Here is a 25,096-nt window from a genome sequence, read left to right as displayed (position 1 = left end):
GGCAACTGGTGAAAGGCTAAATGTACACCCCAATATCAGGCCCTTTAAAAAGGCACATTGCTGGATAACCGGGGAGGAAGGGCAGTGTCTATAGTGCCAAGCCAAACTCAGACATTCAAAGATACACAATAACGAAGGGTCCTGTTCTCGGTGACCTCAGTTTTCTGTCACCTTTAATCACTGGAGAAGACAGTCTTGAGGGCTACAGTTTTCCCCAAATCCAATCTGGAGAAACCAGGCTCTTGGCAGGTGGAGCAGCTCTGCCTTCCACCAGGATACTTCTGTTGTGTGCTGAGGACAGAAGACAGACTCTGGGCCGCAATGGACTCAACTTGACTTTGGTGGCAGGGGAGCTGTGTTCTCTGAGATGGAGATGGCTGTTTGATGATGTGGTGCTTTGAGTAGCAATGACCCCGTAAGTTCGTATATTTGAATGCTTGGCCACTAGGGAGTGGACCTTGTTAAAGGAAGTGTCATTGGGATGTGCTCTGAGGTTTCAGAAGCTCAAGGCTCAGTCTCTCTCTTCCTGCTGTCTGGCAACAGAATAGATATAGAACACTCAGCTCCTTCTCCAGCACCATGCCTGCTGGCATGCACCATGCTCCGCTCCATGATAATGAACTAAACCTCTGAACTAAGCCAGCCCCAATTAAAAGTTGTCCCTTATAAGAGTTTCTATGAAGCTGGGCGGTGCTGGCGCTCGCCTTTATTCTGAGCATTCGGGTGGCACAGACAGGCAGATCTCTGTGAGTTCGAGGCCACCCTGTTCTACAAGAGCTAGTTCCAGGACAGGCTCCCAAGCTACACAGAGAAACTCTGTCTCAAAAATCCAAAAAGAAAACAAAACCATTGTGATCTAGAAGCCCTAACTAAGACAGATGAATAGTGCAGGAAGTAAACTCAAGCACAGATCTCATTTGTGGAACACCAGCGAAGATACAGTGCGTATGGTGAGCAGATCCAGGTGAACAAATGCATGCCAGTCTGCCTCAGCAGCCATCAGTGCGGTATCAGATCTGCAGATGGAGAAGCAAACAGCAGGCACTAGAGAGTGCAGGCTGGAGGCTGAAGAGCAGGAAGTGACCGGCTCTGACTTTGGCATTGGCATTTGGGGCTGGAGATCTTCAGGACAACTCAGGCATTCTCTAAGTGCACAGAGTGGCTCAGCCTGCACAACCAGCTGCTTTGATACTACATGGCCTCAACTGTATTTTCTTAGTAACTGAAATTGAGATAGCTGAATTATTAGGAGTTGTATAAGAACTCTGCACTGGGAGTTCCTTTCATTTTGTTTATTCAGTTGAAAGCATATATAGTATAGCTACTGCAATGAAAACAAGGAGAAAGGAAGAAAACTCTTAGATACGGTGTCCTTGGTGCCCTTGTGAAAATTGTAATTGGGCTTTCTGGATTACAGGTTGTAAACATACAAACCCAGCTTTAAAAACCATGGGGCCCGCTTGTCTTTATGTGTACCACATGTGTGCAGGGGCCCACAGAGCCCAAAAGAGGGTATAATCTCTGGAACTGGAGTGACAGGAGATTGTGAGCTGCCTGATGTGGGTGCTGGGAACTGAACCTGGGACCTCTGAAAGAGCAGCCAATGCTCTTAATGACTGAGCCATCTCTCCAGCCCCTATGTTTAATCTTTATAAGGAAAGAATAATGGAATTAGATTACAGTGCAGAAAAATCAACAGGACACGAAGCCTTACTTTCTCAGTTTGGTAGCAGCTCTATGTGTGAAGAGGGAGGATGAGTTAGAAATGTAGTGATCTGTGAGAAGTGATGGAGAAGACAGGCCAGCAGACAGATGCTCAAGTCCCAGAGCTCACACCTGTGCCCGGTAGCATCAGCAGCAGTTGTCTCTCGAATGCTCACAGCTTCACTTCTCTTGGGTGCCATGTCTTCAGTTGATGCTGTTCAGGGCGGAGCAGGGCTGGAGGACACAGCCAGACACGGCTTCAGGGCGGCAGTGGCTGTGATTCAGCTGCTGGGTAACAGTGGGAAGAATGGCTCCTGACTGTACAGAAAAACTGAGACAACCCTGGGGACCACAGGTTTATGCTTAATAATGTCTTTTAGTGGCAATAAGGGTTAAACATAAGGTATATACAACTAATACTTTATTAAGGCAGTTTCTTTTATAATTTTATTATATCACCTTTAAAGAATAACACATGAAGGGATCATCAGTTGGAAACAATTCTTAAGGTTCTATTTACATCACCTCTTCAGGAGTGTGCCCCTTGTATAAGTGTGTGGCTAATGTGACCAGGGATAATGTGTAACTTAATGACCACGACATTCCACCAACATCTGCTTCTATGTTCAATACAAAATGTTTATTTGGTCTTTGAAATGACAGGCACCTTTAGAAAATGTATTTTACTTATTCTTTAAACTCCAGTAGGTTTCAGCTATAATAAGTGTATAGCACCAAAATCTACGTTCCAGGTATTAATATTAGCCAGTAACATTGAATTTAATGTATACATTTTGATGTAGACATAATGAAAATTCTAACAATACAAAAATGAATACACAGTTTTATGAAATGGGCAATTTAAAGCTTTTTAAAAGAACAATTTAAAAACATGAATGTTATTCTTAGATAACCATCTAACTTGACATAAAACTCAAGGGCTTAGAAAATCTCTGGCTTAAAATTAAAACTGTTGCAAAGTCCTAATTTATTACTATGTCATAAAAATCTCAGAGGAATTTAAAAATACTGAGTTACTAAAAAGTCAAGAGGTGCCAGACTTTTAAAGATCAAGGTAAACACTGTTTTCCATTAGAAATTTTTTTTCTTTCAAGATAGGGTTTCTTTGTGTAACAGCTCTGGCTGTCCTGGAACTCACAGAGATCCACCTACGTTTTCCTCCCGAGTGCTGGGATTAAAAGCGTGTGTCACCATGCCTGGCCTCCATTATCTTTTTTTTTTTTTTTTTTTTTTTTAATTTTCGAGACAGGGTTTCTCCGTAGCTTTTGGTTCCTGTCCTGGAACTAGCTCTTGTAGACCAGGCTGGTCTCGAACTCACAGAGATCCGCTTGCCTCTGCCTCCCGAGTGCTGGGATTAAAGGCGTGCGCCACCACCGCCCGGCTTTCCATTATAATTCTTAAGACATATCTATTTAATCAAATGAGTTCAGACTTAAGTTACTTATAAAGAAGTATTTTCTTCAGTTATATAACGTACTATAGAACAGAACTGGAATGGTATAAGCAAAGTCAACGGATTCATACTGGACCTTTTCCTCTGTTGCCCGTGGCCGTGAACGCCTCTGCTACTCCCTCTGTAGGAGCTGCTCTGGGACAGGGCATCAGTGTGCAGCCTTGCCCAACCCCAGTCTGCAGAGTGCTCTCAAGTCCTCACTCTATGCCTGGGTGATAAACATAATCTATGCTATAGGAATTTTTTTTAACCATATGGATTTTTAAAGGTACAAGATGAAAGGCAGCATCTGCTAAAGTTGGATTTCTGAAGAATGGCAGTTCTTGCGATTGGCTGGAACACTGTGCAAGTGGGGTAACTCTATGCATGCAATGCTGCAGTGCACCTATGCAATCACGTATGGAACGTTTTACCACACAGTACAGGTTTTTCTTTTCTTGACCTGGGTTCTCATATCTGTAGTCCAAGCTAACCTGGAATTTCCTATGTAGTCCAGGCTGGCTTTGAACATCTGGAACTATTCCTTTCTCAGCTTCCCGAGTGCTAGGATTATAGGAGCTCATGTCTTTGTCTTACTTTCTAACTGACAGTGCTCACCAGCTTTAATGGCCATGTTGCGAGTTTCTTGGGCTTGAACTCCCTCCTATATCTAACAGCACCTTTCTTTTTTCTTTTACTCTAAGTAACTGAGTATTGCCCAAGAGCCTTTTATGGGGAAGAAAATAACCTCTCTACTTTGATGCTCTTTAACCATTAGCTTTTCCAAAAATTTAATGCCCACAAGATGAAATACTGTAGTAATCTTAGATATAACTATACTTCTAAACAAGGCAGGCAGTGGGGCAGTATTACAGAGTATTAACAAACAGACAGACAAACAAACAAAAACCCCAGTGTAGCTGAGGCTCAGTGGACAAGACCAGAAGCCTGCAACACAGTGGCCCATTCTGTCTCCCAGAGGAAGACCGGTCTGTCTCCTGGAGGCCTGCGCTGGCTTATGGAGATAAATCAGATGCTGAGCCATCTTTTAAAATTCTGAAAATTTATTTCCCTAATAAGGAAAAAGCAAACTCTTGCCAAATTCATGGATTTTTTAAAAAGGAAACTGCCATGTGCCTTACCCTTTATGTGTAAGGAGCAACACTGAGTCAGCAATGTCCCTTTTTGATTGAAAAAGATTGGTCCTCAAGGTGTTCAAAATTATTCTTATTTACATGACTTCTAAATTTTTATCTAAAAATTATAAGCCATTCAATTAAGCTAAATTAAAATGATTTCAGTAGAAAGGCTACAAATATAATTCTACCCATCACTGATTTTACAAATCAAATATAATACCTTAAGCTAGGAAAATAATGCATATAGTTAAAAAAAAAAAAAGATTTCCAGTCTTTTCCCTTCTCCCCAGGAAGTTTTTACATCTTGCTGTCCCAACAGGAGCCTCTGGTGAGCTGCAGGCTTCCAAGGTTACCCTCAGCATTCTTACTGGTGGTCTCCTTCAATTCTCCTCTTGCGCACTGTGGGGAAAAAAAGCCTGTTATAAATCCCTGTGCATTTACAAAATGCTAACTTGCTTGCAACAAGTTTCTCCATAGCAGTTAATGTCTCATAAAGATGAATTGAGTACTTCTGATTCATATGACCATTAACAAAGAAGGCTCGGCCATCTGCCACTGTCATTTGCTTGATGAAAATCATCTAAACAAGAGCTACATGTCTTAGGATGTAGGTGCTTACATAACAGCAGGGTAGGACCTAAAACACAGTATTCAGTACAGTAGTCAGTGAGTGTTCAGCACTCAAGTTTCAAGTCATTTGATTCTAGAAAAAAAAAAAAGGATGTCTACGTTTGGAGAAATAATCTGTTAATACAGTAACATTTACAATGACATTGGCAAGCCGTGGTTAAGAAGTTATATTAGGGGCCTGGAGAAATGGCTAAATGCTTTTCCAGAGGCCTAGGTTCGATTCCCAACACCCACATGGCAGTTCACAACTGTCTGTAACTCCAGCTCCAGAGGATCTGACATCTACTTCTAGCCTCCACTAGGTACTGGGCACACACATGGTATAAAGACATACATGCAGGCAAAACACCAATACACAAAATAAAATCTAGAAATACTTTCATCATGTTTAAAAGTACTAACTGACAACTTTTTCCAAATTTCCCTTCTCTTTATAAATTTCCCTTCTGGGCACTATAGATGCTGACTTCAGAAAGTGGCTAGCTAACCAGTTCAGATGATGGAGCAAACAAGATCCATATGCCTGACAATGCTCAGTCTTCATGGACCGCTGATGTGAAATCATTCTGAGCTCACTGGTACAAGTAAGGGCTTCAGCTATCTTGTTCTTTTGACTATCAGTCACCCAGGGCATTTACTAAGAGCCACCATGTCAGTATTCGACACTATGGCTGACCACTATTCCAAAGGACAGAGTAGCAGGTTGCAGCGTTGGCAAGGGGACATCAGCACAGCTCTGCCACTCCTGTGGAGTGTGTGCTGTGGCGCCCAGCCTCTTTGAGTGTCAGCTTTCCTCTGTAACAGGAGAATAATGGTATTTCACATGACAGCCATGTGATAAGTGCTGCACAGAGCAGTGCTGAGAACATGGCAAGTGCTTAGTGCTCCTCTCCGTCTGACACTGCAAGAATACACGCTGAGACATGGTCAGCCATGCTTCTAGTGAGGAAAAGCCAACCTGCTACCATGAGGCTATGTACTCCTGCGCTACTGGTTTTGCTATTTTACACGCAGACTCTGATTATTGATTCCCACTTCCCCTCTGAAAGCCAGTCACAAGGCACTAACTCTTTTCAGTCTGAATCAGCTGCCAGAGGAGCTAGTCAAGAGGGAATAATGACTGTTCCCATGCTATTCTGACTACTGGCTGCTGGGACCAGACATTTACTGGTGTGTATAAGGACTGTCCAGTCATTGGTTGAGTAGAGTCAGAAAATCAAAGCAAAGGCTACAGCCTCCACGAGCTATACTTACCTACTCACTTTTTCCTGACTGATCTAACCTATAGTAATGAGGAACAAGCTTCAAGTATCTACTGAAAAATAAAGGGAAGAAAAAGCCAAGGAGACCATAAATAAATACAAATATATGCCAAAAAAGGAAACAACAAGCAATTCTTAGAGTAGAGTTTGGCTGGTTTTGGCAAACCATTTCAGATGTTAAAATGCATGCTAAAAAAATGTTAAAGGTGTTACAGACAGGATCTACAGGACAGAGCACAGCAAACAAAACGCCATAGAAAGCTGCTTATGCAGTTAGCTAGTGTAGAGATACCAGCTCAGTGCGGACGTGACTGCTATATGTGTACCATAGAACCTCTTCTTTTAGAGCTGGGACACTTCTTTCTTAGCTGGAGAGATGACGAGTAGGCAGAAGTATTTCAGTGGACAGCCGAGAGTAAGAAGACAACGAGAAGGTATTATAAAAACGAGGACAGAGATCGGATATAGCCCCGTCTGCAAGCTGAATGTGAGCTATCTGCCCAGTAGACTGTGTCAGGTCAGGTCGCCAGGATCCCTGTGTCGGGTAGAGAGCACAATGCACTGAGAGAAAATGAAGCAAGGAGCAGATCTGAGGATCTGCTGTGTGCACGACAAGGCAGAGGGCAAAGGACAGAGTGCTGGTTTGTCACCTGGTGTCCTTGTTATCTACCTGGTCCAATTTTTGTTAATAAGTCTTAACTAACCTCCCTCTCAGTCTCTAAAACAATGTTTTTTTTTTTAAAGTGTTGTATTAATCATATAGCTATACGAGCTCCCAAATGCCTCCAACATAAGCCGCCCCTTCCAGGAATGTCCTTATTGTCACTTTACATGTGTGACCCGTGTCTGTAACTCTAGTTTGCATCAGAACGGGACAGCATGAGGGGAGTCTAGGAAATTCCTAGCAGAAGTGTGAGCTTCTCAATTCTGCTTTGTGACAGACTGCATCTTCTTCCAAATGGCCTCTTTATCCCCACAGTACACTGCTGTGGCCAGCCACTCAGCTGTCAGCTGGAGTCCACATAAGGCAGCCAGGACACTCGTATCTGCCCACTCATCCACATGCTGACATTCTTCTTCTCTGTAGGTCTGGGCACAGCATCTGTCACAGCTGGCGTGGCAAGAACATAACTGCAGGGACCTAACGAAAAGGGACTTCCCTACGATTATGTTTATGGGCTGCAATCACACAATCCCTGTGGGTGTCATCTATCCATGACAGAGATTACTGGGGTAATATATGTTGGTGGCATTTTGGGATTTAAGGTAGTTTCAGGAGAGGAAAATGGAAGATTTGTCTGGTTTAGTTTAAGACGATACACTTACCAGAAAACTATAACTGAATAAAGATAAATTTACAGCCTTATTCCCCCCTCTTCTTTTTGGTTTTGTTAGAGACCAAACATAGGACCTTGAACATGCTAGGCAAGTCCTCTATCCCTGAGCTGTATCCCAGTCCCTAAATACTTTTTTACAAATACCAGCTATGGGTTAGACATGATTTCTGAACAAAACTCCTGCCAGCAACATGTCCCTATGGTAAAAAACTTGTAATGTTTGAAAACAGACTATTTTGTTTTGAAATGTTTATTTACTATGTTTGTGTATGATGTGTGAATGCATGTGTACATATGTGCTATTGTGTGTGTGTGTGTGGTCAGAAAACAACTGTGTGACACGGGTCTCCTTTTCCATTGTCACAAAGGTTCTAGGGATCAAACCCAGGTTGTCAAGCTTCAGAGGCAACCACTTTACCCAGTAAGCCACCTTGTCTGCCTACCACGCTGGCTCATGCCTATAATCCAAAACACTCCACAGGTGGAGGCAGCAGTAGGATCACCAGGAGTCTGAGGCCAGCCTGAGCTATAATGGCAAGACCATGCTCAGAAAAAAAAAAAAAAATCTGAAGATAGACACTTTAAATGAACTACAACTTGTTGTTGTTTATTTATTTATTTATTTTTACTCTTTGGCTCTTTTTGGGGACCCATCACCCAGCTCCCAAATAAACCATGGACATGGAGTCTTATTCTTTCTTATGAATGCCTGGCCTCACGCTGGCTTGTTTCTAGCCAGCTTTTCTTAACTTAAATCATCCCATCTACCTTTGCCTCTGGGCTTTTCCTTTTCTTCTGTACATCTTTCACTCTTACTCTGTGGCTGGCTGGCCCCTGGTGTCCTTGTTCTCTCTCGCTCCCTTTTCTCTTCCAGAGTTCTCCTATTTATACTCTCTGCCTGCCAGCCCCGCCTATCCTTTCTCCTGCCTCCTTATTGGTCATTCAGTTCTTTATTAGGATTGTCAGGTGTTTTAGACAGGCAAAGAATCACAGCTTTACAAAGTTAAACAAATGCAGCATAACAGAAGTCACACATCTTACCACAATATTCCCCAACAATTTTCAAAGTGTGACAAATGTTAAGTAGAAAATGCATATGGCACATGTATTCACATGTAAAATACATACGGCACATGTGTTCACGATATGCATTAATGCCAGACTCAGAAACCGAAATGTCTCCTGATAGCCAAACTAGGATTTCAGTGAGCATGAGCTGCCTACAGCAGGACTAGACACTTTGTGAAGGTCCCAGCGCCAAGTTTACCCTGTCCTAAATCTGACTCTTTAGGGGAGGGAAGCCAATAATCCAGGTTTTGAAAATTATCTAGCTATTAACAAAGTCAGTCCAGACTTAAAAACACTTCTCTAAGCAGCAAAGTCAAAACACTTGGAGGAGAATAAATGATGGGAACCAACACTAGGACAATTGACTGAAATCTGCATCTAGAACCAAAAGTACACAAAACACTATTTTCTCTTTTGAAAAGCAAGTGGCTAAAATATCCTGTGGGCAACTGTCACAAAGGGAATTAAACAGCACTGCTCATGTAGCTAGAGTAAAGGAAATCTGGATGAAGTTTAAAAGTAGTTGCTCAGAAATGTCCCGCTGTTGAGAGGACTTATTTTTACTTCTTGCCTATACAATGAATCTTGTAAAACAGTTTAGCGTAAATAGCATAACTGAAAAGGAAGTCACTTTCTGGCAATACAGAGAAACAAAATTACAAGCACAGTATTTATTAACTCATCCAGGACTAGAGAGTTCATTTCCATCCGAGACCACGAGACTCAGCAGGAAAAGGAGCAGAGGAGAACGGATCACTGAGGCAGGCGAGTGCAGGAGGTCACTGCACGCATCAGAGAGGCTAGGGAGTCAAACTGTACTTATCCTGTATCTCATAATATAAAACTGAATTTCTGATTCTGCTTGATAAATAGGCAAAATACTTTCTGGTGGTGCCAAACTCTTTGTTTCAAAGCAGAAGGAGCAACTGTCAACAGGAACAAAACACCTGTCATGGTAAGTTTCACTTAAAGCTATTATTACATGCTTGTCACAGAAGCGGTAACAAACATGAAGACCACTACAACCTGCACAGCTCCGACTCACCGTGTAAAGCACTGGGCAGCATTGGACAATAAGGACAGGTTATTTTTCTATGTTAATTTAGCTCTAAAAATAGCTTGGCTCAGTACTGCATACATCTTACCTAAGTCGTTGTTTTTCGTTATAGCATTGGCTGCCCTGGTTCGGGGTCCCTGCTGTGTAAACTGATACCCAAATTTAAGGATATTCGTATTTTCTTCAAGCATCTTAGCCATTTCTAATTCTACAGCTGTGCCCAACTGCTGTCTCTGGAAGGATCAAAAACAAAGAATAGCATTAATAAACCAAATAAAACATTTTTTACGTAAATAAAATTTAAGACTTAGTCCCATGCTGATTCTGATGATCTCTTAAGTTTTCATGCAATTTCTACAACATATATAAAAAAGACATCTTTAAAAATTCAACAGACACCAAAAGCTCTATAGAAATAAAAAAAGTGCGGATACTGTGCCACCTCACACCCACAAGGACGGGTATGATGAAGAAGACAGAAAGGCCGAGGAAATCGCTCAGCTGGTCCTTCTCTAGCATCCATGAAGCTCTGGTTCAATCCCCAGCACAGCATAAACTACTAGCAGCTGAATGCAGGCCTTTGAGGTCATCTTCTATCAGAGAGGTTTGAGGTTAGCCTGGGCTACGTGAGACTATCTCAACCTTGGCTCCAACAAGATCAAACTAACAAACCACCCATCAAGAAGATGAACAAACAGCAGGCATGGTAGTGTGCACCTATATCCCAGGTCCTGGGCAGGCTGAGGAGGAAGAAATGCTTGATCTTAGATCAAGAACAGTCTGGGCGACACGGGGAGACCCTTCTGTTTAAGTGGTTTTCAATAATGTAGCAAAGCGGGCTCTTGGTAATGGCTTGACATTATCTTATTAGCCAGTGGTTCTACTGTAGGTATAGGCCCAGAGAAATAAACATGTATGTTCATAAAACACTTAGATATGAATATTCATATTCATGTCTAAGGAGCATTATTTTTCTTAAATTTTTAAAAATATCACGCACATGAGTTGTGTCTTTTTCTGGATGTATGTATGTATGTGCACCATGTGCATGCCTGGTGCCATGAAGACCAGAACTGGCATCAGATTCTCTGGAACTGGAGTTTGAGATGACTGTGAGCCACCACTTGGATGCTGGGAATTGGATCCAGGTCCTCTCCAAGAGCAACAAGGGCTCTTAACTGTTGAGCCATCTCTCTAGCACTGTAGCATTATTTTAATAGCTCAAAAGTATAAACTCTAAAATGTGACAGAATATTATTTAGCCATGTACAGACTGGAGTTTTGACATGTACTGTGTCTAGGATGGACCCTCCAGGACTTTATGCTAGGTTACTGAGATATATATATATATATATATATATATATATATATATATATTTTATATATATATATAAAATATATATATATATTTTAAATATTTATTTATTATGTATACAATATTCTGTGTATATGCCTACAGGCCAGCAGAGGACACCAGATCTCATTACAGATGGTTGTGAGCCACCATGTGGTTGCTGGGAATTGAACTCAGGACCTCTGGAATAGCAGGCAATGCTCTTAACCACTGAGCCATCTCTCCAGCCCACTGAGTTATATTTTTATTAAAAATTTGAGACCATGGATTAATTTAATTTTCAGATGTAACCAAATCTCTTTTCTATCTTACAGTCTACAAAATTTATTTATTGTGAAGGACTCAGGAAATCATTTGCCAAGTATCTTTTCAAATAACGAGTTTTGTGTGTATGTGGCATTTGTGTGTATGGGCATGTGTTTGCCTGTGCATGTGTGTGGTGGCAGCCAGCAGTGGGCACTGTTTTTCTCTCTCATTCTCTACCTTATTTTTTGAGACAGGGTTTCTCACTGAGCTGGAAGCTCGCTGTTTTGGCTAGGCTGGCTGGTCAGTAAGCCTGTAGGATCTGCCTGGTTTTGCTTCTGTAAAGATGGGGTTGAAGATGTACACTGTCACACCCCGCTTCTTTGTGGGTGCTGGGGATCCAATCTCAGGTCCACAAGATGATGCAGCAGGCACCTCCCCATTGAGTCATCTCCTCAGTCCTTCTAGCTAATTTTCAAATAAAAAATTAACAGTTGCTCTGGGTGGAAATAATTCTAATATGTATATTTTCCCCGCTTACAAAGTTTGTCTGGGGGACTGGTGAGTGGTTTAGCAGCTAAGAAGACTTGCTGCTCTTCTGGAAGACCCAGGTCGGGGCCCAGCATCCACATCAGGTGGCTCACAACCATTTGTTACTCCAGCTCCAGGGAATCCAATACCTCTGGTCTCCACATGCAAACGTATGCATGTATGTGACCATAAAATATAAAAACACAAACAAAAGTATGTCTAGGAATAGGTGGCCCCACACCCATGAAGGTATTAGCATTGTATTTGTCTGATGAAGATGGCGCCTTCATAGCAACCTGGGTACTGGGACGTTTCTCTTATTGGACCTGACACTGGCTGTTTTGACTATCAAGCTCCTGTGGCCTGCTTTTCGCTGATCCTCACAGCTGGAGGTGTTCCACACAGATGTGGCCAGTTATTTTTTTTTACAACATGTGCTCAATGGGGAGGACTGAGCTCAGTTCCTCTTGAAATCATATCAAGTGCTCTTACCCACTAAGGCATCTCTTCTTTCATGTAAACAACTCTATTCATATTCTCTGTATTTGGTACCGTAACACACTATAGACACAGTGCATCTGTGACTCAAAGAACAGGGGAAGAGTGGACTAAGTCACATGTAAAAGACTTTCCAGTTCAAATCAGCCACCTAATTAATTCCTTAAATTGACTTAAAGAGACTTGCTGTGTATTCGCCTGTTAAACATTAATATTCTGGATTCCCAAATGTCGCATCACCCCCTTTCTGCCACCATCTTTCCGAGAGAGTTACAGCCCTTCTTGCAAGTCCTCCTGGCAGTGGGGGCTGCAGTTTCCTCCGAATTGCTACTGTAGAACACCAACCTGATTGTCGATCTTGAGCTCTGTCAGGGTCTCATTGTCTCTCAAAGCATCAATCAGTGCTAAAACCCCAGTGCCTGTGATGAAGTTGGACTCCATATTTAAACTCTTCAAAGTTTTGTTCACTTTCAGCATGTCTGCAAATGCCTAGAGATTAAGAGGAAATATTTGGGATTAAAATCTGATAGCATCTATTTTTCACTGCACATGCCATAAGGAAATTCATAAATTAAGTTTCTCGTTATATTTTTTAGCTTGTTACACTACCGTTCAGTCTCACATGTACTGACTTATCCCATGTACATTACCATATATAATTTTTTAAAAAGATTATTTATTTTAGCCAGGAGGTGGTGGCGCATGCCTTTAATTCCAGCTCTCGGGAAGCAGAGGCAGGCAAAGGTCTGTGAATTCGAGCCAGCCTGGTCTACAAGAGCTAGTTCCAGGAGAGGCTCAGTACAGAAAAACAAACAAAAATATTATTTATTTTATGTATGAGTGCTCTATCTTCATGTATGTTTCATGCCAAAAGAACAGGGAATCAGATCCCATTAGAGATGGTTGCGAACCACCATGTGGTTGCTGGGAATTGAACTCGGGACCTGTGGAAGAAAAGTCAGTGCTCTTAACCTCTGAGTCATCTCTCCGGCCCCACCATATACAATCTTTAGATTATTTGGTCACATGTAATTCCCTGGTGCTGACATTCCTAACTCCTATTTCAGGTTCATTCATTCTCTACTCCCCATCTCCTCTCACATGTCCTCTCAGTTTCTGTATGAACTAATTCATTAATATCTCTTATGGTTTGAGAATGGGTAAGAAAGAGGTGGCTCACGAAGACGGCAACTGCAATACTCCAGAAAAGAGAAGACCACTTGGATCAGGGCGGGAGTAACGAAATGTGAGAAATGATTGAATTCTGAGATTATTTTCCTTTCCCTCTTTTTATGACAGGCTCTCACGCATCCCAAGATGGCCACAAACTCTCTATGGAGTTGAGGATGGCCTTGAACTTTTTCTGTTTTTATGTTTTTTTTTCAGGACAGGGTTTCTCTGTGTAACTGCGTTGACTGTTCTAAAACTCTCTGTAGACCAGGCTGGCCTCAAGCTCACTGAGATCCGCCTGCCTCTGCCTCCTGAATGCTGGGATTAAAGGTGTGTGCCATCACTGCCTGGCAGCCTTGAATGTCTGATCTTTCTGGCTCTACTTCCTGAATGCTGGGATTATAGGTATGTTCTACAACATTCAGTCTGTGCAGTGTTGGTGATAAACCCAGGACTTTGTGCATGCTGAGTAAGCACTGTGCCAATCTCTAGCCCTCCTGGTCCTCCTTTGAGACAAGATAGGTTTCAAAATGTTGCATTGTCTGGCCTGGAACTCACAGAGATTGGCTTGCTTCTACCCCCAGACTGCTGGAATTAAATGTGTGCACCATGGCATCAAGATCTAGCCCATTAAACAAATAGGATTATGTCTACATGTGCGTTTACAATGTGTGTGGATGCATATGCACTATGATGTGATGCAAAGGTCAGGAGACAGCTTTGTGGGGTCAGTTTTCTCTTTCTGCCTTTACATGGTTCTGAGGATTGAACTAGAGCTGTCAGGCCTGTGTAGCATGTGACTTTACCTGCTGATCTATCTCACCAGCCCTATGTTCCCATGTTTCTCTCTCTCTCTCTCTCTCTCTCTCTCTCTCAATAACTCATCAGGTGGCCCAGAATGACCTGGAGCTTGCTATGTAAACCAGGGTGGACTGAAACTTATGGCGATCCTCCTGTCTCTTCCTTTTGAATATTAGGATTACCTGTGTGAGCCAGCACAACTATCCTAGACTCTAAAAATATTTTGAAGACAGGACTACTGAACATACGCTTTAAGGCTGAAAGAAAGGGAGGCTAAGAGTGACTGCTTGTCATCTGTTTCCTGTCTACTAGAGAAATGACTGACACTGCCATTTAGTGATAAAGACTGAGAAAAGCAGGAGTTCAGTCCAAGTCTCTATAGGAGAAATCCATTAGGTATCCAGGTACAGCTACTAAGTAGGTAGCACGGTGTCAGTGCAGAGTTAAGGACAAAGGTACAAAGGGGACAATGGCACTGGAGTCACCAGCAAGTGTAAACGACCTACATCACTGAAATGATGAGCTTGCCAAGGCAGTAAAGGCGAGAAGAAGTCCCTGGATCACTCCAATGTTCAGAGGAAGAATGTGTGTGGAAACTGGGAACTACTGAAGTTGGAGGAGAACCAAAAGGAGTGTTTGCTGCAAAGCCAAGTGAAGGAAAGGTTCTTAGGACAATGGATGTGACTTTCTCAAGGAATGCAAGACTGGTTCAACTCACAAATTCAGAATTGGTTTTAAAAGGACAAACACCACATACTCATCTCCAGAGGAAGCATTTGATTAAACCCCAAAGCACAGACCCCTAAGTGGGACCCTGTACAGATGTTAAGGCTATAGCAGACCTCTGTATGCTGACACAAAGAGATCTCTAACATATATATTTAACTGAAAAATAAAAATCAAGTTAATTCTTTCTCTTTTTTTGTGGTCCTGGAAATTGAAGACAGGGACTTACATGCAACAGGCCAGTACTTTACCATTTAGTCATATTTCCAGGCTCCCTTTATGCTTAAAGAAATGAGGAGGCCACGGCAGTAAGATCATGATTTAATGCCAGCTTAGGTTATCCAGTGAGTTGCTATTTTGGGAATCTACCTCTTTCCAGTCCCAAGAGAGGAAAAAAAATATATAAATGATAAAAATTTAAAAATACAAAAGGGTATATAATGTAATGCCGAATAGTGAGGTAAAATGCCACACACAAACACACACATCACAGTTTGGGCCAATGAGATAGCTCAGTGGGAGGGCACTGGCTATGAAGGCTGACAACTTGAATTCCATCCCCGGGACCCACAAGGAGAGAACAGATTCCTGCAAATTGTCCTCTGCCCTCCACACACATACTGTGATACATGTATACACAAACATGCACATACCTAAATAACTAGATAAATAAATGCAAGAAGAAGTCACAGTTTAAAAGGGTGCAGTGGTACAGGCCTATAATCCCAGCACTTGGAAAGTAGAGGTAGGAGAACTGGGGAGTTCAAGATCATCTCCCACTACACATGAAATTCACGGCCAGCCTGGGCTATGGGAGATCCTGTCTCACAAAACAGATTGATTTAACCTTACTATAATGCAGGTTTGCAGACATCAGTTGGGAATTATTGACTTCACCAATCTCAGCATACTTACAACAGCCACGGGGTCATTGCTCCTGGTGGCCGCAAGACTGAAATGTTTCACATGTGTGTTGGTTTCCAAAGTCTTTGCAAAATCTTTTAGAGTTGGAATTGGGATATTCTTGAAAGACAAAAATGTGAAATGCCATCAACATTTCAGTTATCAGGAAGTTTAATCCACCAATCAAACACACTTACACTTACTGTTTGCTCTAAAACATACTCAAAAAGTATGCAAACAAATAGCCTAGTCCACAGAGCAAGTTCTAGAATAGCCAGGACTACATAGAGAGACCCTATCTCAAAGCAAGCAAGCGAGCAAACAAACAAACAGCAATAATAATTTGAAAAAACAAAAAATAGATCCTAGAAAGCCAATTTCTAGGCACTGGTTATGAGAAACAAAAACCTGTATTTTTCAAAGCCCTCACATGTAAATGTGTGCAGCCACTTTCACATAACCAACCTGGAAGCAACCCATGTCAATAACTGACCATGTCATATCCTATGAGAAAATAACCCAAACCTACACAACATGGGTGAGTCTCACACGCATTGTCAAAAGGAAGACTCAAATGCTGCAAGGTGGATTCCATCTACAAGGCTGGAGAAGGCAAAATGAATAGCTCTAAGTGACAAGAGTGGACAGAGGATAGCAAAGAGGCCTGACAAACTTCCAACATTACAGGTAGGCTTTATATCAGTTAGTCAGTTGGGCGTTGTTTTTTTTTTTGTTTGTTTGTTTGTTTGTTTTAGAACCTGACAGTGGTATTTTTTAGTTTTACATCCTGGGACTACACATTAAAAGAATTTTACTTAACTATATTAAAAAATACCTTAGTAAATCCAATTAAAATAAAAACCAAAGGCTAAAGTTCAAAAGAGGGTAGCACTTTAAAATTAGAGTAACTTATGGATAATGTGTAGGGTCATATTCTTATATGATAAACTCTTTAAAAAGTAAATAACAAAATATTTTCTATAATACTTGAATGTATAAGCTTTGAAGGAATCTATGTTCATATACTGTTAGTACACTTCACCTTAAAGCAGAAGTTACATCAGAATTGACCCAAAACAAACATCATGTGTTGATTCTGATACATATGTACATTGCATGCTTAACATACTTACTTTAATATTATTCAAATTAACTTCAACAAGACGGGCATCATTTTCCTTAATTCTCTTTAAACTCTCTTCAACATTGGTTGGATTTGGTGGCTCATCAAACACTGGAAGAATCTTTTCCCCTTTTACCACATCTATAGGAACAAACGGAAGAGCAAGGATTGACTGAGATGACTGGACCTGAGAGGAGACACATTTACTTGGTCATCTATCCCCACCCCCCAGGCCATACATTCAACACATCCAATCTGAAAGTCCCTTCTGCACAATTGCTAAAAGATCCCTTATATGTTGGGAGATACTTATGTCACCAAATAAAATGTTATTGAATAGATGACAAGGGAAGAGTAGGATTGCTCCCAGTTGAATTTAATAAGGCAGTGTCCTTTCATCTAGCGGGCCATGGGAGGTGAGCAGAGTACTTCATCAATGAATGAAAACTTGAGTGAGCTTTCAGTTTTATAAAACATAGACTAGGTATGAGTCCAGCATCTAATAATGGCATTGGGTGTTATGGAATATTAGTTTAAGATGTGTTACATTTGTTTATGCTGTGGAACATGTTTAGTGATGCAATGATGTGTTGCATTCTTTTTATGTTGCATTTGTTTGACTCTGTAAAGCTGTGTTACTTTGTATAAAATACCTGCCTGGTCTAATGAAGAGCTGGATGGCCAATAGCTAGGCAGGAGAGGGATAGGCAGGGCTGCCAGGCAGAGAGATAAATAGGAGAAATCTAAGCTTGAAAGAAGAGCGAGGAGCGAGAAAAGGAGAAGGGAAGAGGACACCAGGAGCAGCCGCCCCACCACACAGCCAGCCACAGAATAAGAAGGAAAGAAAGATATATAGCATTAAAAACGGCCAAAATTAAAAAAAAAAAAATTTGGGCGGTGGTGGAGCTCGTCTTTAATCCCAGCACTTGGGAGGCAGAGGTGGACAGATCTCAGCGAGTTCGAGGCCAGACTGGTCTACAAAAGTGAGTTCCAGGATAGCCAGGACTGTTACAGAGAAACTATATCTCGAAAAACCAAAAGAAAAAGAAAAGAGAAAAACAGCAAGGTAAAAAGCCCAGAGGCGGAGGCTGGAGAGATGGCTCAGAGGTTAAGAGCATTGCCTCTTCTTCAAAAGGTCCTGAGTTCAATTCCCAGCAACCACATCGTGGCCCACAACCATCTATAATTGGGTCTGGTGCCCTCTTCTGGCCTGCAGGAATACACACAGACAGAATAATAAATAAATAAATAAATATTTTTAAAAAAGCCCAGAGGCAAAACATAGTTAAAGAGAAATGGGATAATTTAAGTTAGAAAAAAGCTGGCTTGAAACAAGTCAAGTTAAGCCCGGGCATTCATAAGTAAGAATAAGTCTCCCTGTATTTATTTGGGATCTGAGTGGCAGGTCCCCAAAGTGTAAAAAAAAAAAGAAAGAGAAAAAACCCTATATTTGGGTTATATTTTTAAAAAGTAACAAAGTAGTTTTGACTTTTAAAACAGTATCTGTTCAATGGGATGCCACAGTTATATGAAAGGTTCCTGGGAAACTATAAGTGAATAGACCAGGCCAATTCCCGAACCAGCTCATCTCTTCATTTTCCCTCCCTCTCATGCTGAGACACAGTTCTGTCATGTAACCAAGGCTGTCTAGAACTTGGAATTCTCTTGCTTCAGACTCTCTAGTGCTGAGATCAAGGGTGTGTAGCACCATAGCACACATAGTTCAATGATCAGTCTTAACAGTTTCCAAAAATGAGGGACTAATTTGGTTTAAGCATTTGCCAACTCCCCACAATATTCACCAAGTCAAAATCCATACATATAGGCACACACACACACATTAAAGGCACACACATAGGCACACACACACACATATATAGGCACACAGACACACACACACACAGACACACACACACACAGGATCTTTGGTATAATAAATATCGAAGTTAATACATGGAAGAAGCAAAACATACATGACAAAGGATTGGAACTCTCAAGGCATGTTAACTACTCACTTGAAAAATGTTCTTGGTCGACACCATTACTGCTTCCCACCACATCACAGAACTGAGTGTTTGTAATCAGATTGTGCATCCCAAGGATAGCTGCAGAGAGAACAGAGTTAGTTTCTACTTCTACCTGCTCTAAACTTTTTCATTTTTTAAAAAAAAAAATACTTTTTTGAGCTATATTTTTCTCTGCTCCCCTCCCGTTTTCTCCCCTCCCCTTTTACCCTTTCCCATGGTCCCCTCCCCATATTCCTAATTTACTCAACATTTTCGTTTTTACAGAAGCAGTCCTCCTGCCTCAAGCCTTCCAAGTAGCTGTGACTATAGATGTGTGCCCAGTACCCAGTTTGCAAACAAAAATATTTTTTAGTATTTTGAACATTCTCCAGACATTTTTCTATTAAACTGAAAATGGACTTTACATAGCAAACAAGAGGGTGGGGTTGGTGCAGTCAGAAATCACTGACAATGCTCCATTCACTTTCATCAATCCCCTTGTTACCTCCCAGCCTCAGGCTGACCTTAAAAGGAAAGCTATGCTTAGCTCCCCCTGGTGGCTAAAAGAGAAAACAGAAAAGATCTCCTTGCTGGTCACTATCCAGATCTCTAGGAACAAAACACCATACAGCACCCAAGGTGGGCATGGTCTGCATTTGACTATACTAAAAGTATTGTTCTTTCATTGAAGGTAATGTAGCACCTTCTGATGAAGGTACCATTTACAAACCCACCAGTCCTTTGTCCCTCAAGAAAATACCACCTTCTCTTGCTGTGACATCACACCTCACTCTGCCCCTTTCTGGGGTCCTTCCTAGGAGCCTTCACTCCACTTTCAAACATATCGGTTCTTAGAGTTCTCTGGTAGGTGGGTCTTCCTATATGTCACTCTGACAAGTTGGGGACATGAATACAGCTTTTGATTTCTATTCCCTCTCCATGAAACAAACAGGAAAGAAGTCGACCATGAAGTCTGTTTCTAGTGTTCAGATAGGACAGGTTCACCAGCTGGTGACATGGCTTTTGTTGTTAGGAAGAATTTAAAATAGCAACATAGGAAAATTATCAAATAAATTTTATCAACATAAAATTCCACCATAGAGAGTACTTAAAAGAATCCTACCGTCAAGTTTACTGTGTAAAGTACAAAGTGTTTGTATAATACACACAGGTGCACCCTGCATGGCTCTCCCCACACTACCCTCACTTAAACTCTGCTCACCTGCAAGGTCACACAGTTCCGTGTCAGAGGCACTTGTCAAAGCTTCTTCTAACTCTGGATCAAGAGATATGTTATCTTCTGTGAAAGTCTGCACAGGTTTCTGTTTGGGGATAAAAATTTTCCCTGAAAAAAAAAACATAGACACACACACGTTTTGTTATTCATGTCTACTGCTCTTACTCATTTCTACTAATTCACCACCTTTGCCCGTCAAGCATTAGGTAACGCATGTGCGACTGAAATGGACAGTCAGGTCAAAACTAACATCAACAATATACACACCAGAAAGGAAGAATTACTGAGAAATCGCCCCATCTCTGAAAATAAAACAGCTCCTTTTTTTTGTTGTTGTTTTATTCTGAGACAGAATTTCACCATGTGGCTGAGACTGGCCTAGAACTTTCTATGTGGCCTAGACTGGCCTGGACCTCATAATCCCCTCACCTCCGACTCCTGAGTGCACAATGGCTCAGTTCTTTCAAGGAGCAATTCTGACCAATATTTAAATGAAGCTAGTTGAGAATTTTTTATTTATTTATTTACTAAAGATTTCTGCCTCCTCCCCGCCACCACCTCCCATTTCCATCCCCCGGTAAAGTCCCCCTCCCTCATCAGCCTGAAGAGCAATCAGGGTTCCCTGACCTGTGTGAAGTCCAAGGACCACCCACCTCCATCCAGGTCTAGTAAGGTAAGCATCCAAACTGCCTAGGCTCCCCCAAAGCCAGTACGTGCACTTGGGAAACTATGGAAGGAGGACCAGAAGCCAGCATGGGCATAGGCTCCAGGCTAGTCTGGCATGGGAAAACAAAACAAAATCCAAACCAATCAACCACCTGCGTGCATATACACATGTGCATAACACACATGCGCACAACACACACATGCGTGCAACACATGCATGCATGCACTGAAACCCTAGAAAATCTATAAAACTTAAAAATAAAAACAGGATCCAATTTCTTATTGTTAAAAGACAAACTGTTACAGTCACTTAAGGAATAGCAGAGACAACTATGATTCCAGAAATTCGAGTTCTAATTTTAAGGAAATTTCTCTGTTCCAAAACTTGACAACTGCTTTTCTGAAGCAAGCACACTAGCAAGCTGTGAAGTAGAAGCAAGAGGATCACGAGTTCAAAGTTACCCTAAGCTATTTAAGATCCTGTCTCAAAAAAAAAAATATCAAAGTTATTTCATGTCTCTGCTAAAAGCTCCCCATCTCTTTACCTCATATATGCTGCTGTATACATTTCTGTAAGAGTCTTTGGTTATTTTGAGCATAATTAAAGATTTATTTGTATTATTATTGACTTCTTTTGCTTTGTTTGAGACAGGGCCTCTCTTTGTAACCCTGGTTACCCTGGAACTCACTATACAGACCAGGCAGGCCTTCAACTTAGAGATCTACCTGCCATCTACCTCATGAGTGCTGACTGTTTTGAAAACACATCAGGAGTTTCCTGTCAAGGTCTGAGTTGGACCCTGAGATTTTGGAGGAGCTGCCTACTTTTCTGAGAACTGTGAGAGACTTCCCCCTCCCCCAATATAGCCCTGACTACAAGCTCTCACTTCTGGCTTTTTGTACCTTAGAGCCAATTTGATCTGCACTTACCTTGTCTACCTTCTTTTTTTTTTTTGGATACACGAGTCATTTATTAAACATTTTAATCTATTAATCAAAAAGTCCGCAGTCATTAAGGGAAAGACATAGTATTTATAGGTAGAACAACTTTGAATTGTTGGGGACCAAGAAGCCCCCCGACCTAAAGCACTGACCAATCTTCCTCATCCCCTCTGCAAGAACAGCCTGCTGCAAAACAGCTTGCTGCTCAATCAGGTGTAAAATAGTTCTTGGGATGGTTTGACTGCAGAATGTTCCAAGAAAAGATCACAAATACAGACTGTCTCTTCGGACCGTCTTGTGGTCAAGACGTTTTACGAAAATAACTACTTCCCCCTTGGCCTAGGGCACTATAGTTTTCATTCCCCTCCAACCTTACCCCTCCCTGCCAGAACTGCCCTATAAGAATAAATCACTGCTTGCAATAAACGGAACCTAGACGCATCTCAGACTGACTCTGTCATTCTTTATACGCGCTTGGTTCTCTTTCTCTCTCCCCCTATTCCTACCCAGGTGATCCTGAACTCGAGCCCCACGAATTACGTGGCCTGCAGGACGGGTCATTGAATCACAGAAAAATCATTCCTGGAATACAATATAAGGCTGACAGTTGCTGGAAAAATAGTATCCCAAGATGTTGCATTTATTAGTTAATAATATAAAAGCAGTCTAAAGCTATGAATAACTCCCTATTCACACATTTTCAATGTTATCTCCTAGGTCATCTGTTTGCACATGACTAATTGACTTAGGCCAGTATCATAAACATTCTTCCTAGTTTGGGGAAAGTCAGAGAAACTGGCATTATATTTATAACTGGCATCAATAACACTGTAGCTTACAAACATGTAAATATTAAAATCTGAATTAATCTAAACTAAATGCTCTATCTCTGTTTTTCATTATCTCTCTCTGTGTGTATCTATTCCAGAATATCGCAAGTTTTTCTCTTTTTCTCTCCCTTACTTGCTCTCCCTCCCAACCCCTCCTTCCTTTGTATGTATGTGTGTGCACACATGCATGTATGTGTTTCTGTTCGGATGTGTGTAAGTGTTTACATGTGTGTACATGCATACAGGGTATATATATATATGTGTGTGTGTGTGTGTGTGTGTGTGTGTGTGTGTATAACCTTGTCTACCTTCTGCTCAGTGAGGGGGAGAGTGACCTAGAGAGAACTGTAGCTCTGCTGCCCTCCCTCAGTCTCACCTAGTTTGCAGGCAAGCCTTGGGGAGTTTCCTGTCCACTTCTATTCTTGGAAGTATTATCTCCATACTAAACAGACTCAGTCTGTCTTTATTGCTGCACTGCACCCTAGGTGGCCCTGGAGTGTGGGGTGGTGGGTAGTGGTAGTTACAAGCAAGTTACTGAAGTGTGGCCTGGGGAGATAACCTCATTTCTAGCCCCTTCGGGGCTGGCAGTGACACAACATGCTCTCATTGTGGTGTTCTGATTGACCTTAGCCAAAAAATAAAGGAGCTGGTTGGCCATGTACTGACACATCCCAGGCAGCGATCAAATATAAACTTTTAAACAACCAGTCTTACTGTATAGCCCTGGCTGGCACTGAACTCACAGAGATCCTCCTGTGTCTGCCTCTGTCTCACAAGTGCAGAAACTAAATGTGTGTGCTACCACATCCAGCTCTAAATTCTCAGTCTAAAAGGAACAAAGTTGCTTTGCTAAGGTCTTTAGTTAAAATGACAGAAAAACTAAGACAGTGAGAAGAACAGTTTTTATTTATAACTTCCTACATCTGAATTCAAAGTCAGAGATGTTCTGATTCAGAACCTATCACTGGGTGAATCCAGATGGCTTTGTATGAGTGAGGATATGTTAACTATATGCGCACCACAGAGCACCTGGCTGAAATACAGTGCTTTAAGTCTTAGCTACAGTAGTGACGATGTGCTAATGACATACATAGAGCATCTAGTTGAGACATAGAGCTTGAAGTCTTAGCTATAGCAATTATACAAGAGGAAGACATAAAAGGGATAAAAATAGACATCAAACTATCATTTACAGACTATATAATTCTGTCTGTACTTAAAAGATCATATGCAATGTAATCTCTCTCTCTCTCTCTCTCTCTCTCTCTCTCTCTCTCTCTCTCTCTCTCTCTGTGTGTGTGTGTCTGTGTCTCAGTTTTCCATCACAGAGTTTCTCTGTGTAGCCCTGGTCGTCCTAGTTGCTCTGTAGACCTTGAACTCAAAGATCTGCCTGCTTCTACCTGGGATTAAAGGTGTGCACCACCACCACCCGATATACTAGAACACGTTTAGCTCTAATAAAAACAATATAGTTGCAGGATACAATATAGTTGCTGGGATTAAAGGTGTGCACCACTACCACCTGGTTAAATAAAATTTAAAACTGTAACTGATAGTGTAAAAGACTAAGCAAAAAGCTCCACTGCTTCAGAATGGCCATTTTATATCGACAGAAGATAGAGATAGAGAGAGGGGTGGTCTGATCAAGGGGCTGAGTGGCTTCTTTAACCATATGATGTTTTCAATTTGCAAGCTAATCAGAATAGAGGCTTTGTTTGTTTGCTTGTTTTGTAAATATACATGTACTTGGGAGGCAGAGGCCAGCCTGGTCTATAGAGTGAGTTCCAGGACAGTCAGGGCTGTTACATAGAGAAACCTGTCTTGAAAAACTAGAAAAGGAAAAAAAAAAGAATATACATGTAAATACAGCTCAAAATGTGCATCCCAGTCACGGAGGGAGAGTGTGAAAAAAGGGGCAGCAGCACTTGGCTTTGAGGTGTGGCCTGGTTTCTGAGTTGTGGTGGTTTGAATGAGAAAGGCCCCCATAGGCTCACTATTTGAACAACTGGTCGGCAGCTGGTAGGACTGTTTAATAAGGATTAGAAGCTGTGGCCTTGTTATAGGAGTTGTTTCGCTAGGAGTGATGTTTGAGGTTTCAAAAGTTTGTGCTATATCCAGTTAGCTCTCAGCTACTGCTTTAAGGCATGCCTGCTGCCATCCTCCCTGCCAAGATGATCACAGACTCACCCTCTGAAACTGTTTTTCCAAGTAAATGTTTTCTTCTAATCAGTTGCCTTGGTCGTGGGGGTCTTATCACAGAAACTGAAAAATAACTAAGGTGCTTGTCAACCTCCCAGGGAATGCTGACATTGCTGACTCAGGCCAGACTTAAAGCAGACAGAATGAAAATAATATGAATTCAGTAGTGTTGGGAGCAGACAGATCTGAGTTCAAGACCAGTATGGTCTAAAAAAGT

General features: G+C 41.6%; 1 protein-coding gene across 3 annotated transcripts in view; it reads right to left on the bottom strand.

Moving 5' to 3' along the window:
• Nucleotides 1-2,986: 2,986 nt before the first annotated feature.
• The window catches only part of Tmod3 (tropomodulin 3), a 62,056-nt gene continuing 39,946 nt past the window's right edge, over nucleotides 2,987-25,096 (bottom strand). For 2 of the 3 annotated variants that reach the window (XM_041679749.1, XM_041679748.1), the window contains 7 exons: nucleotides 20,228-20,350; nucleotides 19,015-19,104; nucleotides 17,010-17,140; nucleotides 15,889-15,996; nucleotides 12,622-12,765; nucleotides 9,739-9,883; nucleotides 2,987-4,695 (listed from right to left, as the gene is read on the bottom strand). In XM_041679749.1, coding sequence (XP_041535683.1) covers nucleotides 4,661-4,695; nucleotides 9,739-9,883; nucleotides 12,622-12,765; nucleotides 15,889-15,996; nucleotides 17,010-17,140; nucleotides 19,015-19,104; nucleotides 20,228-20,350 — 776 coding nt within the window. In that variant the 3' untranslated portion in view covers nucleotides 2,987-4,660. Of the gene's footprint in view, nucleotides 4,696-6,536; nucleotides 6,724-9,738; nucleotides 9,884-12,621; nucleotides 12,766-15,888; nucleotides 15,997-17,009; nucleotides 17,141-19,014; nucleotides 19,105-20,227; nucleotides 20,351-25,096 lie in introns of those variants that run through there. The other variant, XM_041679750.1, reaches the window with a different exon arrangement.

This window comes from Microtus oregoni, unplaced genomic scaffold (genome assembly GCF_018167655.1).
Source record: "Microtus oregoni isolate MIOR12 unplaced genomic scaffold, Mior012 000032F_ref0000030, whole genome shotgun sequence".
NCBI lineage: Eukaryota > Metazoa > Chordata > Mammalia > Rodentia > Cricetidae > Microtus > Microtus oregoni.
Note: the sequence above shows the minus strand (reverse complement) of the source record. Positions and strands in the feature narration are given on the sequence as shown.